The sequence below is a fragment of the Typopeltis vanoorti genome, chromosome 5 (genome assembly GCF_054136105.1).
Source record: "Typopeltis vanoorti isolate ZY-2024b chromosome 5, IOZ_Tvanoo_1.0, whole genome shotgun sequence".
NCBI classification, from domain to species: Eukaryota; Metazoa; Arthropoda; class Arachnida; order Uropygi; family Thelyphonidae; genus Typopeltis; species Typopeltis vanoorti.
This window is the reverse complement of record NC_143553.1, coordinates 28,088,326-28,105,448: the sequence shown is the minus strand read 5'-3', so window position 1 is coordinate 28,105,448 and position 17,123 is coordinate 28,088,326. Positions and strand designations below refer to the sequence as shown.

The 17,123-nt window shown below is 36.0% G+C and overlaps 1 protein-coding gene across 2 annotated transcripts in view; it reads right to left on the bottom strand.

Moving 5' to 3' along the window:
• Positions 1–17,123, bottom strand: part of Rrp5 (Ribosomal RNA Processing 5) — a 681,802-nt gene that overhangs the window by 461,963 nt on the left and 202,716 nt on the right. For both annotated transcript variants that reach the window (XM_090392300.1, XM_090392301.1), the window contains exon 12: positions 4,213–4,273. In XM_090392300.1, the coding sequence (XP_090248426.1) occupies positions 4,213–4,273 (61 nt within the window). The remainder of the gene's footprint in view (positions 1–4,212; positions 4,274–17,123) is intronic.

Sequence of the window (17,123 nt, the reverse complement as noted above, 5' to 3'; positions counted from 1 at the left end):
TAGTAAAACAGGTGTGTGATATCAAGATTGCAGGAAAGATACCCAGAGGAAGACAAAAGACCAAGGTGGATTGATTCAGTCAGAAGTGCTTTAGAAGAATAAAATATTATGTACAACAATGTTAGAATCCTGACAAGTAATAGACTAATATGGAGGAAAATTGTTGACAGGAGATGAATAATAATGTACATTTAATCATGTAGTGCCAGCATAGTAGCCTAAACACCCGCTTTAAGGTACATATTAGGAAATTAATGATGATTATTGTTTAAATATATAACTGAAATAAGGAAGAGCTTTCATCTCTTACTCTACATAAAACCCCTAGCCACTACCCGAGTCTTAGTTCTGCAACAAGTGTTCAGAAGTAGTCAAGTTAAAAATTCATTACACACTATCTCAAATGGCTTAAAACCAAAAATTCCAGCTTTGCATTTAGCCTACAGCCCACAACATATACCGAAACAAAGTCAACACTTAGTAAAATTGCTAGGTACAAGTTTTGTTCTTCAATGTTGCACAACTTTGACATCTTAGTTATAACATGCTATCATAATGTAAACATAGCAGTGATTCCTTAGAATCGGTCTTCTGATTATGTACAAGAAAAACAGAAAACTCCTCGTTAGTCTAGATACTAATAAGCTCCCTCTTTAATCTGTGATCACCTATATAGATTTTGCAATTCTTGTTCCACAAGAGATCTTAACAAACTCAGCCACCTTTGGACACAAGCAACAGAAAGATGTGGAGAAATTCATGTGACTGCTCTTGACTTTTCCAAGGCATTCCATCAGGTGTATGGTTAAGAGGCCTCCTTACAGCCTAGTGTTTTATGATCTGCCTTCACTCTTTTACTATTGGGTTTCCTTTATGATCATTCACTTCATGTCGCGGCATGGGGTTTCATCTCTTCACATTTCTCTATCAATGCCAGAGACCTCATTGAACTATATTTTGCCCACACACTTCTTCCTACACATTACTGACCATTCTCTTACTAACTAAAATCCTATTCACAGCTTTGATGATTGTACACACATCCCTCTTCTTCCTACAAATTGTGGCAGTACAGAAATAAAAGCATCAAGATCTTCCATAATTAATGTACTGAACGCTAATCTCCTTATCATTTTCGTAGGGATGAAGATTAACTTCAATTTTACCAAAGCAGAGTCCTATCTTATTTCTTGTAAAAAGGATTGCACATTGCTCTCCCTCACTTTTGATAACATTAATTTTTAAAAGTGGTATACCGTAAGTAGACATATCGATACAAAATTAATAACAGAAAAAACTCACGTACAAAGATTATTTAATAGTATAATTTTCAATTGTGTGTCACAGGCATCTTCAGTACATTAAGCTCAAATTAAACAATAACTGACAATTCCAAAAAGCGCCACCTAAGTAGCTGGTGTAAGATAACTAAAAAGGTCAATAACTTTCCTTAAAAAAAAAAAAAAAAAAAAAAAAAAAAAAAAAAAAAAAAAAAAAAAAAAACAATGCAATAAAAAGTTAGGAAAGATTAGCTGATTTGTAAAGTATTATCTCCCACAAAGGGTACAGACGTAAGCCGTCGGATCTGTTTAAGTTAGGAGGATGAAGTAGAGTTTCACATGTTTCTTTATAAAGGCGTTCCATGAGAAACTGACTTTTGTGAAGAACTCTTGTCTTTCTCCAATGAACTCTGTGTCTAGTGAAGATGGCATGTTCTGCAAGTCCAGACTTTTCAGGTTTAAAGTATTCAATATAAGATTGGTGTTCTTCTAGCCAAATAGAGGCAGATCTTCCTGTTTGCCCGAAATAAGATAATCCACAAGAGCACAGAATCTGGTAGACACCTGGATGATTAAGATGTGGAAGCTTGTCCTTAGGAGAAGTGAGAAAGGTGGAGATTTTTCTGAATGGTCGAAAGGCAACAAAAATATTCAGTGGTTTTAAAACTTTTGCTATACGTTCACTGATGCCTTGTACATAAGGGGGAGTAATGTGCGTTATTTCTTCTGTGTTTGAAGAGGAAGACATATTAAAACTACTCAAAGTTCTTTTAACGAAGCAATTCTTATAACCATTAGATAGAAAGGAAGAAGTTATATATTGTAGTTCTTTCTGTAAAAGATCGTCCGAAGAACAAAAGGCGTGGGCCCGATGAACCAGTGTTTTAATAGTTCCTGCCTTTTGACTGGGATGGTGATGAGATTCCGCATGGATATAATGGCCTGTATGAATCTTCTTTCTATAAACTGAGAAATGTAGGCTACCATCTGGTTGGCAAAGAATTAGAAGATCTAAAAAAGGCTAACTGCTTATTTGATTCTACTTCTAGAGTAAACTTGATCCTAGGATGAAATGCATTTAACTGAGTGAGAAATTGTTGAAGTTCATCCGAAGAGCCATTCCATACAGCAAAAATGTCATCGACATATCTGAACCAATGAGTAGGTCTGGGAGATATGTTGTCAAAGATACGTTGTTCAAAATGTTCCATAAAGAAATTGGAGATAGCAGGAGAAAGAGGATTACCTATTGCTGTTCCTTCAATTTGTTGATACAACTTATTTTTAAAGGAAAAATAACCAGAATTTATTACAAAATCAAATACATTTACAATGTCTGAAGGAAATTCCTGTTGTAGTAATTCAATGCTTTCCGAAAGAGGCACATCTGTAAATAAAGAAACAACATCTAAACTGATCAAGATATCAGAAACGTCCTAGTGAAGATCTGAAATTTTATTTTTGAAATCCGAGTACTTTTTATATAAGTATCAGTTCTTCTAGTTGAAGAGGAGAGTAAATTTGATAAAAATTTTGAGATTTTTTAAGTGGGGCAACCTATACAATCTACAACTGGTCTTCACGGAATGCCTAGTTTATGAACTTTTGGAAGACCACACAATCTAGGTGGATGACCGAAGAAGTTTTAAGTTTTTTCTTTTGATCTTCATTCCACGTAGATACATTATCAATAAGAGAATTAAGTCTCTTCAATTGACTCCGGGTAGGATCCGATGTAAGAGGCCAATAAGTTGAATACTTTAAACCTGAAAAGTCTGGACTTGCAGAACATGCCATCATCACTAGACACAGAGTTCATTGGAGAAAGACAAGAGTTCTTCACAAAAGTCAGTTTCTCATGGAACGCCTTTATAAAGAAACATGTGAAACTCTACTTTATTCTCCTAACTTAAACAGATCCGACGGCTTACATCTATCCCCTTTATGGGAGGATAGTACTTTACAAATCAGCTAATCTTTCCTAACTTTTTATTGTATTGATTTTTTTTTTAATTTTTTTTTTTTTTTTTTAGGAAAGTTATTGACCTTTTTAGTTATCTTACACCAGCTACTTAGGTGGCGCTTTTTGCAATTGTCAGTTATTGTTTAATTTGAGCTTAATGTACTGAAGATGCCTGTGACGCGAAAATTATACTATTAAATAATCTTTGTACGTGAGTTTTTTCAGTTATTAATTTTGTATTGATAACATTAATGTTTCCAATCAAGACCAAAGTTTTCTTTTTGGGATGACTTATACGTTTAGCCTTTTCTGGAACAAACACATCACTATAGCCTCTTCACCCTCCAAAACATTTCATATCCACTTCTGTTTCCAGCGTTGGTGAGAAGACATTTCTTCTCACCAAAACTGGAAAAATATTTTTCTTCCATATGGAATGAAGTACTTAAATTCTTCCTAATGGTGCTTGATACTATCCAGAAGAGGGTAATCCACTTAACAGATCCCTCTACCCACACAAAAACTCTCCAGTCACCTTCTTCCTAAATGCTCTGTTTCTATTATGTCTTTTCGGTAGATAATTTTGTGGGGACTGCTCCACTGAACTAGTCACCACCATTTTTTCGCTATCCGCAAAATATGTAAAAAATTAGCAGCTACTGGTCAGCAACATCTATACAAAGATTAGCTTCATACATCACACCCAATTCTTAGCCTTTTTCACTGGAACAGCCTTCAGTATATCATTTTCCCAATATGGTATATTTTTGTATTAGAGTTGCAACTCTTGTGTATGGCCTTATATAACGTATTATATGGATTTTTGGTATCATTATTTACAAATTTAAATTTTACAAAAATGAGGAAGTTTAGAGATCTCAAGAAAGATAAAATAAAAATTTTCTACATGATACAAACATTATATGTTAATACATTTTAGCAGACAAAATTGTAGTCAGAAACGCTTACTTCATATACAGCACCAACTTCAAGATCACCATATGATATGTGTCTTTCTCTTAAAGCACTCCTGAAAGTAGAGCCAAATATTACGTTACGAAATTAAAAAAAAATAATAATAATAATAATAATAATAAGATTGCAGTTCTTTGTGTGGTACTATTTCATTAAAATTAACACTAAATAATTGGGACACCTTGATATATTGACTATGCCCAGAACTGACTAGGCTTCTGATCCAATGTTCAATTCTTGCTTATTTCTATCATATTAGCTGCTTCACCAATTTGAGATGGTATAGATAAACAATGTGAACATAATAAGTATTAACTATCAAATGATATATTCACTCACCAGGGAATGAAAAGAATAGTGACAGTATTCAATATTGAACATGTTAAAACTTTTTCAATGGTAGGCAATTTCATCCAGAATGATATGAACAAATTTCAAAATGGAAAATTAGATGATGAGACTTATTTATACTTATTGTTTTCTATAAAGCATAGCAGACAAGAAGTAAAGGAATTATTTGAGTTTATTATAAATGGTATCTGATAATAAGAAAAAACTGGCTGCCACACAACAAGCTGTCAAATAAATCAAAACAGGTGGGATTGGATAATAGGCTTCTGAGCTGGATCAGTGATTGGCTGTCAGATAGGTGTCAGAAAGATGTACATGGGGGTTCAGTATCCCGAAAGAGGACAGTCACTAATGGGGTGCTGCAAGGGTCAGTTTTGGGACTGTTGTTCTTTTTCTATATTAATGTATTGGGATGGGTTTAACTACTTTAATAGCACATAGATGAATCAAATAAATTACATTTGTATTAGGGATCTAAACACCAGAGTAAGAAACAGCAATATTCAGGCTGGACTAATAATAATGTTAAGTAACCTGCTGGATTTCTTTTTCTTTTCAGCACATTAGGTATCTTTTCAGTAACATCATCAAATTCCTGCCATGTACCCTCTAGGGGTGTACAGGATATGACATTACTACATGAAAAATTTACATCATTACTAACTTCCTATCTACAATTTTCCTCCAAATCAGTCTGTTACTTGTCAAGACTCCAACATTATAAGATCTTATATTTCTGTCGTCTAAGGCACTTTGTACCGTATCAATCCACCTATATCTTGGTCTTCAGCTGGGTCGTTTTCCTGCCAACCTGGCAGAGAACACTTCTTTTGCTAATCTTTCTTCGCCCATTCTGTTTAAGTGACCATACCACCTGATATTAGCTCTGCTAACGCATTCCTGGATGCTGACAATGTCAAGTTCTTTCCTAATATCCTCATTTTTAATATCATATTGCCATTGATGACATCTGTTCACGCCTCTAATCTTTCTCAGGACTCTCATATCTGCAGTCTCTAGTGTTTGGTCAAGTGTTTTACTTCTGACCCAGCTCTCAGATCCATAAGTTAAAACTGGTTTGAACACTGTCTTGTATACAGCTAATTTAGTGTTCCGACTAATTTCTCTCTTATTCCATATGAATTTATTCAATTGACTTCCCACTATACCAGCTTTGCTGATTCTGTTGTCTATTTCTCTATTTAATTTACCATCTTCACTAAAAATCGTGCCTAAGTAGCTGAAATGTTTCACTTGTTCCACAGGTTCTCCATTCACAACACAGTTGACATTTTCAATGATTCTGCCTATTTTCATTGTCTTTGTCTTTTTATTGCTGAACTTCATACCATATCTATTACAACAGCTATTCAATTTAGTCAGAGAATCTTGCAGACTTGTAGCGGATTTATTTAAAGGTATAACATCATCCGCATAAAGCAAAGAGCTGACATTAACATCTCCAATTTTGATATTAGGTTTAATACCACTTTCCTTCATAATGTGATCCACATAGATAATGAATAACAGATGGGATAATGTACATCCTTGTCTCACACCAGATTTAACATTAAACCATCTTCCTGTACTTCCTTCAATTCTAACTGCTGACTTACAACTCAAATAAAGACTAAGTATTGCTTGATATAATGCCCCATTGACAACATATAACCGCAGCAAATTGAATAGCTTCTCTCTTGGCACCTTGTCATATGCCTTTACCAAATCGACAAAATTAAATACAGATCTTTGTTATATTCCCATGCTTTCTCAACTATTTGTCGTAAAGTGAAGATCTGATCCTGACAGCCTCTATTCGGCCTGAATCCAGCTTGTTCTTCACCAACCTTTTCTTCCACAATTCTTCTCAACCGTTTCTCAAGTATACTTGCATAGATCTTGCCAGGAAAACTCAGTAGGGAAATACCTCTGTAATTCTCACATTCAGTTTTATTTCCCATTTAATATATGTGTACCATGAGAGCTCTACTCCAATCATCGGGAATTCGTCCCTCTGTCCAGGCTTTCTGAACTATGCAGTGCAGCCACTGTAAGACTTTTATACCACCATACTTCAGCATTTCTGGTCGAATATCATCTACTCCTGCTGCCTTTCCACATTTCAAACCTTTGATGGCTTTTTCTACTTCAAGTATGGATATATATTTCTGACTGCATGCCTGGTCAGTGTTTTTTATAACTGTGCTGTCATTACTGCTTGTTTCATTTAGCAGTTTTTCAAAATAATTACTCCATACTTCAAGGATATCTTTTTCTTCTGTTTTCATGTCACCTTTATCATCTCTAACTCCTTTTACAGCACTCTTTCCTCCATTCCTAAGCTTCTTCAACAACCTCCAGAATACTTTGCCGCCTTCTTGATATTTATTTTCTATATTCTTGCCAAAGTCCTCCCAGGACTTTTGTTTAGCTAGTTTTACACACTGTTTAGCTTTCTTATATTTGTCTCTGTATTCTGTAAGAGTAAAAGCTGACTTATTTGACAGGAACTTTTGATATGCTTTCTTCTTTTCCTTAACTGCCTCCTTAACTTCCTGTGTCCACCAGGGAGTTCTGATTTTTTTATCCTTGCACACAACCTCACCACATGCCTCTCTGGCAGAATCAGTCAATGTTTTCTTCAGAGTTTGCCACTGAATCTCCAAGGTTTGATTCCTGTTCTCAAACTCTTTCATTTTCTTTTCATTAATCTTTCTGTATTTTAGTCTACAGTTCACATCTGAGAGCTGCTCAACTTTTATTCACTTTAAAACTTTCTTACATGTTATTCTTTTCAATATGAAATTTAATTTTATCCTGCTCAAGACTAAATAGTGATCACTTCCAATTTCAAATCCTCTGTACACTCTGGTGTCCTGCACCAGGGAGAAAACATCACTATCAACAATAACATAATCAATGAGACTTTTCTTATTCCTAGCCTCTTCTCTCCATGTGAATTTGTGCACATTTTTATGTTGGAACATGGTGTTAGTAATAACCAGTCCATGTCCTGAGCAGAAATCCAACAGATATTTGCCATTATTATTTGCTTTGCTCTTTTCGACAAATTTTCCTAAAATATTTTTGTATGTCTCACAATCATTTCCTACTCTGCTATTTAGATCCCCAACAAGAACCAACTTTTCCTTTTCATTGTGTCAGTTGCTTTTTCTAAAGCCTCAAAAAATTCCTCCACTTCTACCTTAGTAGAACCTTCTGTGGGACCATAGGCACAAATAAGTCTCATTCTCCAGTTCCCCATTCTCATATTTGCCCACATTACTCTACTTGAGACTGACTGCCATTCAAGAAGATTAGCCTCGTATTTTGTGTTGAATACTATGGCTACTCCTTCTTTTCCTTGATTGTCATTGCCTGAATATAACATTTTGTATTTATTGCTCAGAAAGATCTCACCAGTTTTGGTCTTTTTTGTTTCAGTCTCCCCTATTATGTCGATCTTTACTTATCTAATTCCTCTGCTAGCTCCATTTCTTTGCCATTCAGGCTTCTTACGTTGATAGTACCGATCTTTAACTCTGGTGATGTTGAGTTGGGGTGTGTTTTCAGATTTGTTCCAGTAGCTGACTTTTTGCTGTTCGCCCTGGTTCCCTGGCGAAAACAACAGCGGCCTTGTTTAATCAAATATCTAACAGATATTTGCCATTATTATTTGCTTTGCTCTTTTCGACAAATTTTCCTAAAATATTTTTGTATGTCTCACAATCATTTCCTACTCTGCTATTTAGATCCCCAAGAAGAACCAACTTTTCCTTTTCATTGTGTCAGTTGCTTTTTCTAAAGCCTCAAAAAATTCCTCCACTTCTACCTTAGTAGAACCTTCTGTGGGACCATAGGCACAAATAACTCTCATTCTCCAGTTCCCCATTCTCATATTTGCCCACATTACTCTACTTGAGACTGACTGCCATTCAAGAAGATTAGCCTCGTATTTTGTGTTGAATACTATGGCTACTCCTTCTTTTCCTTGATTGTCATTGCCTGAATATAACATTTTGTATTTATTGCTCAGAAAGATCTCACCAGTTTTGGTCTTTTTTGTTTCAGTCTCCCCTATTATGTCGATCTTTACTTATCTAATTCCTCTGCTAGCTCCATTTCTTTGCCATTCAGGCTTCTTACATTGATAATACCGATCTTTAACTCTGGTGATGTTGAGTTGGGGTGTGTTTTCAGATTTGTTCCAGTAGCTGACTTTTTGCTGTTCGCCCTGGTTCCCTGGCGAAAACAACAGCGGCCTTGTTTAATCAAATATCTAACAGATATTTGCCATTATTATTTGCTTTGCTCTTTTCGACAAATTTTCCTAAAATATTTTTGTATGTCTCACAATCATTTCCTACTCTGCTATTTAGATCCCCAAGAAGAACCAACTTTTCCTTTTCATTGTGTCAGTTGCTTTTTCTAAAGCCTCAAAAAATTCCTCCACTTCTACCTTAGTAGAACCTTCTGTGGGACCATAGGCACAAATAAGTCTCATTCTCCAGTTCCCCATTCTCATATTTGCCCACATTACTCTACTTGAGACTGACTGCCATTCAAGAAGATTAGCCTCGTATTTTGTGTTGAATACTATGGCTACTCCTTCTTTTCCTTGATTGTCATTGCCTGAATATAACGTTTTGTATTTATTGCTCAGAAAGATCTCACCAGTTTTGGTCTTTTTTGTTTCAGTCTCCCCTATTATGTCGATATTTACTTATCTAATTCCTCCGCTAGCTCCATTTCTTTGCCATTCAGGCTTCTTACGTTGATAGTACCGATCTTTAACTCTGGTGATGTTGAGTTGGGGTGTGTTTTCAGATTTGTTCCAGTAGCTGACTTTTCGCTGTTCGCCCTGGTTCCCTGGCGAAAACAACAGCGGCCTTGTTTAACCGGGCGACGCCCCAGCCGGAATGAAATTTTGTCATGTTGTACCATCATTTTTTATTTTGGTTTAACCAATAAGAATACAATTTGGTCGGCTAAATACCAAATTGCCAGCCCATCCTCGTTCGTTCAGTATCAAAGTAGATACCCAACAGGGTGCACCACGAGAAGGTGAGGACTGGACATTAGGTCAGAAGCCCTGGTCGGTTCTCCGCATTCCTTTAAAGGCTATGTGGAGGTCTCCTCTCAGTTATACAGCTTTGACCCTTAAGCACCCCTTTTTCAGTAACTAAAACCATAATTGTATACATGTTTGTTCTCTAATGGAATGCCATCTCTTCAGATACCCTCTGGCATTGCAACAGTGACAAGAGAAATGACCTCCAGTGCTTACAACAACTTAAACCTGACACATGTTTAAGTTGTTTACACTTTCCTCATCCAAATATTTGAATCAATTTAGTTACAGAAACTATCCTTACTAGAATAAAGACATTCATTTTCGACCCACCCCCAAAAAAAACAACTCTTCGTTTACTAACGAATGTAACAAAGCAAAGATTAAAAATAAAAATAAAATCAATAAGAAAAATATAATAATAGGTTCAAGACAAAATTTGCAGCTGCATTTGAGCAGCATGCAGTGAAGATACAATTGCAAAACACCAATAACTGCTCTAACTGCTAAATCCAAAAAACCTGCCTCTTGTAAAAATGACTAATGACTTCTGATTCCTTGCAAAGGCCATTTCTATCCATTTATGCTACCACCTTTCTCACCCAGATTAAATTATAATAATGAAAACCCCAAGACAAAGGCAACATCCTGGGCATTAACTGAGCAGAATGTGTGTGGTATCCTATCTCTCTCTTAGATTCCTCTACCAATGCATGTGTTCCTCAGGACTATCATTTACTCTCTTCCTTATATACATAAATGGTCTTCACAAAGTGATCTCAAAATCTATCACACAGTTTGGATGATGAGCAGGTTTCATTCTGCCAAATGATTTAACCTTAGAGAGAGAGATTGATGAGAACTAGGATACAGAAATGGGATGATAACAGTATTCTCTGTGGTTGTTAGCAAGGGTTTGTTAAAGGAAGGTGTTTTATTAACTTACTTATGTACTATAACATGGTGACAAATGTCTTGGACAAGGGAAATGAATATACAGTATACTTAGATTTTGCAAAAGCCACACATCAAGCTGTTAAATAAATCTTAACAGGTGGGATTGGATAACAGACTTCTGAGTTGGATCAGTGACTGGCTATCAGATAGGTGTCAGAAAGTTGTATATGGGGGTGCAGTATCCCAAAAGAGGACGGTCACTGGTGGTGTGCTGCAAGGGTCAGTTTTGGGACTGTTGTTGTTCAATTTTAATATTAATGATATTGGGATGGGTTTAACTACTTTAATTACACATAGATGAATCAAATAAATTACATTTCGAGACCGTCCAAATTTTATACAAAGCAAAAACCACCCTTCTTAGAAGCACAAGCTCTTCGCTCCCTATGCCAGAACATCAATATTGTCATCACGAAGGCTAATAAATATAATACCACTGTTGTCATGAATATGATCATCATCAAATTCCTGCAATGTATTTTCATGGGGTGTACAGGATATGATAGTACTACATGAAAAATTTACATCATTACTAACTTCCTATCTACAATTTTCCTCCAAATCAGTCTGTTACTTGTCAAGACTCCAACATTATCAGATCTTATATTTCTATCGTCTAAGGCACTTTGTACCAATCCACCTATATTTGGTCTTCCTCTGGGTCGTTTTCCTGCCAACCTGGCAGAGAACACTTGTTTTGCTAATGAAGTTCCAACTAATTTCTCTCTTATTCCATACGAATTTATTCAATTGCAAAAGCCACACAACAAACTGTTAAATAAATCGAAAGAGGTGGGATTGGATAACAGACTTTTGAGTTGGATTAGTGACTGGCTATCAGATAGGTGTCAGAAAGTTGTATATGAGGGTGCAGTATGCCGAAAGAGGACGATCACGAATACCATGAATGAATACGTTGTCATGTCATGAATACCACGAAGTATAATTGTAAAATCAATATCTTATAAGTCAACCTACAGTGTTATTAGCAGGGATCGAGCAAAAAGTCAAATCAGTCAAAAAGTCAAATCAAAACAGTAGTGTGATATCCCACAGTTGTTCATTGTTAGTACAATGAACAACTGTGAGATATCACACTACTGTTGAGAGGTTACGAATTCAGTCATGCCCATTCATCTCATCTCTATGGTCTTCCTAAAATACATAAAGATGGCAATCCACTATGTCCGGTAGCAGACTGTATTGGCTTGCCCATTTACTTGCAAAACATGTCTTGTCATCTTTGGAATCTCACTGACCACACCAGTTCTTATATCAAAAACAGTCTTGATTTTAAAGAGAAAATAAAAGATCTAGATCTGCCTAATAATGAGATTACAGTTTCTTTTTATGTAGTTTCCCAATTCATAAACATGCCAATACAAAAAGCTATTTAGTTTTTACAATCTGATTTCCCAGAGGACATTGTTAACCTATTTAAATGCATCATCAATGTAAGCTATTTTACATGGCTTAATAAGTTGTTCAAACAAATAGAAGGAACAGCAATGGGCAGTCCTATCTCACGAGCGTTAGCTGATTATTTTATATAGCATCTGTTAAAAACTATTTGACACTATATTTCCATTTCCACAGCATCGCATATGCTTATGTTTTGTTAATATATTTGCAGGCTAGTCCCATAGTGAGTCAGAATTATTTCAGTTCCTAGAGAAAATGAACTTCTTATACTTCCAAACCAAGTTCACTACTGAACATGAATCTAATAACCAACTACCCTTTTTGAATACATTAATAATTCATAATCCCACAGGTCATGTTGAATTTTCAGTTTATCAGAAGCCAACCTTTACAGGCAGATACATTCACTCCTCTAACCATCATTCATCACCGAAAATGGGTATTATCAAGAGGCTTGTACTTGGAGCTCGTACAATTTGCTATTGTAATCCCCTTTTGTTAGATAAATTGAACGATGTTTAACAAACAGCTGTTTGATGTATTTAAGATTCCTTTTTTCTGACGCTACAAGGAGTGATACGGAAGTGGTCTCCTAGTTTGTTTGTTTTTTTTTCCCTCAGAAAATATATTTAAACAATGGCTTTTACATGGATTAATCCTCCATTTTTCACAAACGTTGTCATTTTTCAACAGTTTATCATCTTCTATGCACTTTTGCCATCACACAAAGAGAGAGAGAGATGCTGACTTAGTATTTACTTCGACAAAGGTTCTACATGAATAGCTTGTTTTAGCTCATTATCTGCAAACTGCATCCTTCAAAGTACTGAACAGGTGGCAGTGAGAGTGCCAGATCAAGGCTATGGGCTGATGAGGAAAATCAGTCCAGCAATAAGTTGCACTTGCATCCTGTATTTGCAAACTGATTTGAGGTTGGGAATGGTTATAGAAAAGGAGAGTCTTATTTTTGTTTCTAATGGACTGGTGACAAGGAAAATCTTGGCAAGGCACACTCTACAGATGGTATACCCTACCCCACTCCCAATTTCTGCAACTGAGGACAAGCTGAAATAAGCTATTCAGGAAGAGCTCCGATATCAGAGCAAAGACTCATGGAGCTGGCATCTCTCACTCAGCAATGGGTGTATATAAAATAGCGACTTTGTTGTAAAATAACAGAATGCTCATGAAAGATCAGGAATTAATGCATGTAAAGGCCAATGTTAAATAAATTATATTTTCTGAGAAAAAAAAATGAGCCTTTACTGTCACACAGCCTGCTGAGCTCCCTCACCTACAGAAATCTCGCATTATAGATCTTGTGACCTTTTGCATGTGGTGTTGATAAAATAAAGGTAAGAAAAAAAGAGGTCCATTAGAAGACTAAAATGTAATTCTAGTTTTTTTTTTTTTTTTTTTTTAATAATGAAACACAACTAGCTTCAATCTTATTACAAGGCTCTTCTTCATGTGTATTAGCAAATGGGAAAAGAATAATAACATCATCATCATCAAATTCCTGCCATGTACCCTCAAGGGGTGTACAGGATATGACAGTACTACATGAAAAAATTACATAATTACTAACTTCCTATCTACAATTTTCCTCCAAATCAGTCTGTTACTTGTCAAGACTCCAACATTATCAGATCTTATATTTCTATCGTCTAAGGCACTTTGTACCATATCAATCAACCTATATCTTGGTCTTCCTTTGGGTCGTTTTGCTGCCAACCTGGCATAGAACACTTGTTTTGCTAATCTTTCTTCCCCCATTCTGTTTAAACAACCATACCATCTGAGATTAGCTCTGCTAACGCATTCCTGGATGTTGACAATGTCAAGTTCTTTCCTATTATCCTTGTTTTTAATATAACATTGCCATTGATGCCATCTGTTCACGCCTATAATCTTTCTCAGGACTCTCATATCTGTGGTCTCTAGTCTTTGGTACAGTGTTTTACTTCTGACCCAGCTCTCAGATCCATAAGTTAAAACTGGTTTGAACACTGTCTTGTATACAGCTAATTTAGTGTTCCAACTAATTTCTCTCTTATTCCATATGAATTTATTCAATTGACTTCCTACCATCGAAGCTTTGCTGATTCTGTTGTCTATTTCTATATTTAATTTACCATCTTCAGTAAAATTCGTGCCTAAGTAGCTGAAATGTTTCACTTGTTCCACAGGTTCTCCATCCACAACACAGTTGACATTTTCAATGATTCTGCCTATTTTCATTGTCTTTGTCTTTTTATTGCTGAACTTCATACCATATCTATTACAACAGCTATTCAATTTAGTCAGAGAATCTTGCAGACTTGTAGCGGATTTATTTAGAAGTATAACATCATCCGCATAAAGCAAAGAACTGACATTAACATCTCCAAATTTGATATCATGTTTAATACCACTTTCCTTCATAATGTGATCCATATAGATAATGAATAGCAGAGGGGATAATGTACATCCTTGTCTCACACCAGATTTAACATTAAACCATCTTCCTGTACTTCATTCAATTCTAACTGCTGACTTACAACTCAAATAAAGACTAAGTATTGCTTGATATAATGCCCCATTGACACCATATAACTGTAGCGTATTGAATAGCTTCTCTCTTGGCACCTTGTGATATGCCTTTTCCAAATCGACAAAACTCAAATATAGATCTCTGAAGATCTGATCCTGACAGCCTCTATTTGGCCTGAATCCAGCTTGTTCTTCACCAAGCTTTCTTCCACAATTATTCTCAACCATTTCTCAAGTATACATGCATAGATCTTGCTAGGAACACTCAGTAATGAAATGCCTCTGTAATTCTCACATTCAGTTTTATTTCCCTTTTTATATATGGGTACTATGAGAGCTCTACTCCAATCATCAGGAATTCGTCCCTCTGTCCAGGCTTTCTGAACTATGCAGTGCAGCCACTGTAAGACTCTTATACCACTATACTTCAGCATTTCTGGTCAAATATCATCTACTCCTGCTGCCTTTCCACATTTCAAGCCTTTGATGGCATTTTCTGCTTTAAGTATGGATATGTATTTCTGACTGCATGCCTAGTTAGTGTTTTTTACCACTGTGCTGTCATCACTGCTTGCTTCATTTAGCAGTTTTTCAAAGTAATTACTCCATACTTCAAGGATATCTTTTTCTCCTGTTTTCATGTCACCTTTATCATCTCTAACTCCTTTTACAGCACTCTTTCCTCCATTCCTAAGCTTCTTCAACAACCTCCAGAATATTTTGCCACCTTTTTGATATTTATTTTCTATATTCTTGCCAAAGTCCTCCCATGACTTTTGTTTTGCTAGTTTTACACACTGTTTAGCATTCTTGCATTTGTCTCTGTATTCTCTAAGAGCACAAGCTGACTTATTTGACAGGAACTTTTGATATGCTTGCTTCTTTTCCTTCACTGCCTCTTTAACTTCCTGTGTCCACCAGGGAGTTCTGATTTTTTTTATCCTTGCAGACAACCTCACCACATGCCTCTCTGGCAGAATCAATCAATAAATGTCATATTATGTAGGACTTCATTCTGGTTACTGAACATAGCTGCATGTATGTGCCTACTGTGCATGCCTGCACATTTCTGATTACATCACCTAGAAAGCATTCACAAAGATTAATGCTAATTCACATTTCAGTGCACACTGTCTAGCATGATTTCAGCAAATTTCCACATTGTTCTCTCAGTCTTGTGGCAACAGTGTAGGAGTTCAGATATATTGAGAAGTATGCTGAAACCAGCTTACACAAGCCAAATGTTACATTTTAAATAACTCTGTGAGCCAGTTGTTCAGCTGACAATGACTACACAGTGGCATACACTTAAATCGATGACTAGCCACATTTGGGCAGCATGGTGACAAGAAAAATCTTGGCAAGGCACACTTATTTCAGGACAAAAGGATAAACAAAGTCATTAATACTGAAGTCCAAGTACATGTGTGTATATAAATATTATAATTAGAGATGCAAGGAGAACCATTTCCCATAATACAGATAAGCATGGCCAATCGGACTTCAACCATTCACTCCATGGCACACTTATTTCAGCATCCTTTGTGCTTCCTTACACTTCCAAACTTGTCTTCACACTTGATATTACATCATGCATTTCCTTCAATTCTAGCTGTTGACTGACAGCCTAAATATAGACTATGTACTGCTCGTTCCATTAACTCCATATAATTGTAGTGTTTGAAAAGCTTTTCTCCAAACACCTTGTATGCCTTTTCCAGATCTACAAAGTTAATCTGCAATCCTTGTCATATTCCCATGCTTTTTCAACTATTTGTCATAAAATGAAAATCTGATCTTGACAACCTCTATTTGGCCTGAACCCAACTTGTTCCTCTTTACGTTTCTCTTCTATGATCCTCCATAGCTCATTCGGTAAAAACGAAGCCTTTAGTCAGAAAGAGCTGGGTTCGATTCCTGTCCATGACATGAGGAACCTTTATCTGGCCTCTTTCAACTAAAGGTGAGTCAGCCAGTCTCAAATGGAAGTAGAGGGTTTTTTTCACCTGAAACTTGGGTTTTTAGTCCCTCAGAGCAGGCAAACCAGCCCGTCAACACACACACACAAATGGATCTAGTCATAAAAAACATACTTAATCCCTCACTAGGAGGGCTTAACCAGTCCTAAAGGATGGTCGAGGAACTGGGGGAACTCCACACGAATAAAACGTAAAATTTCTCTAATAAAATTTTTCTTAGCCTCTTTTCTAGCATGCTTGCCTGGAATATTTATGAGCAAAATTCCTCTGCAATTCTCACATTCAGCTTTATTCCCCTTTTTTCATAGGCGAGTACGATGAGAGATCTACTCCTCTGGAATCTTCTAATCATGTAATTTGATGTTCTGACTAGGGCCCCAGAATTATGCACTGACTGACACTGCAAAACTTTTATACTTACATGTTTGATCCTTTATGGTCAAATATCATTTACTCCAGCTGTCTTTCCATATTTCAAGCTTTTGATACCTCAAGTATTGATATATAGTCCTGTTTGACTATTAGAATATATTCTAATACTATTATTATAATTATGGCTATTATAGCCTGTTTTTGTTTAGGAGTGTCCCCTT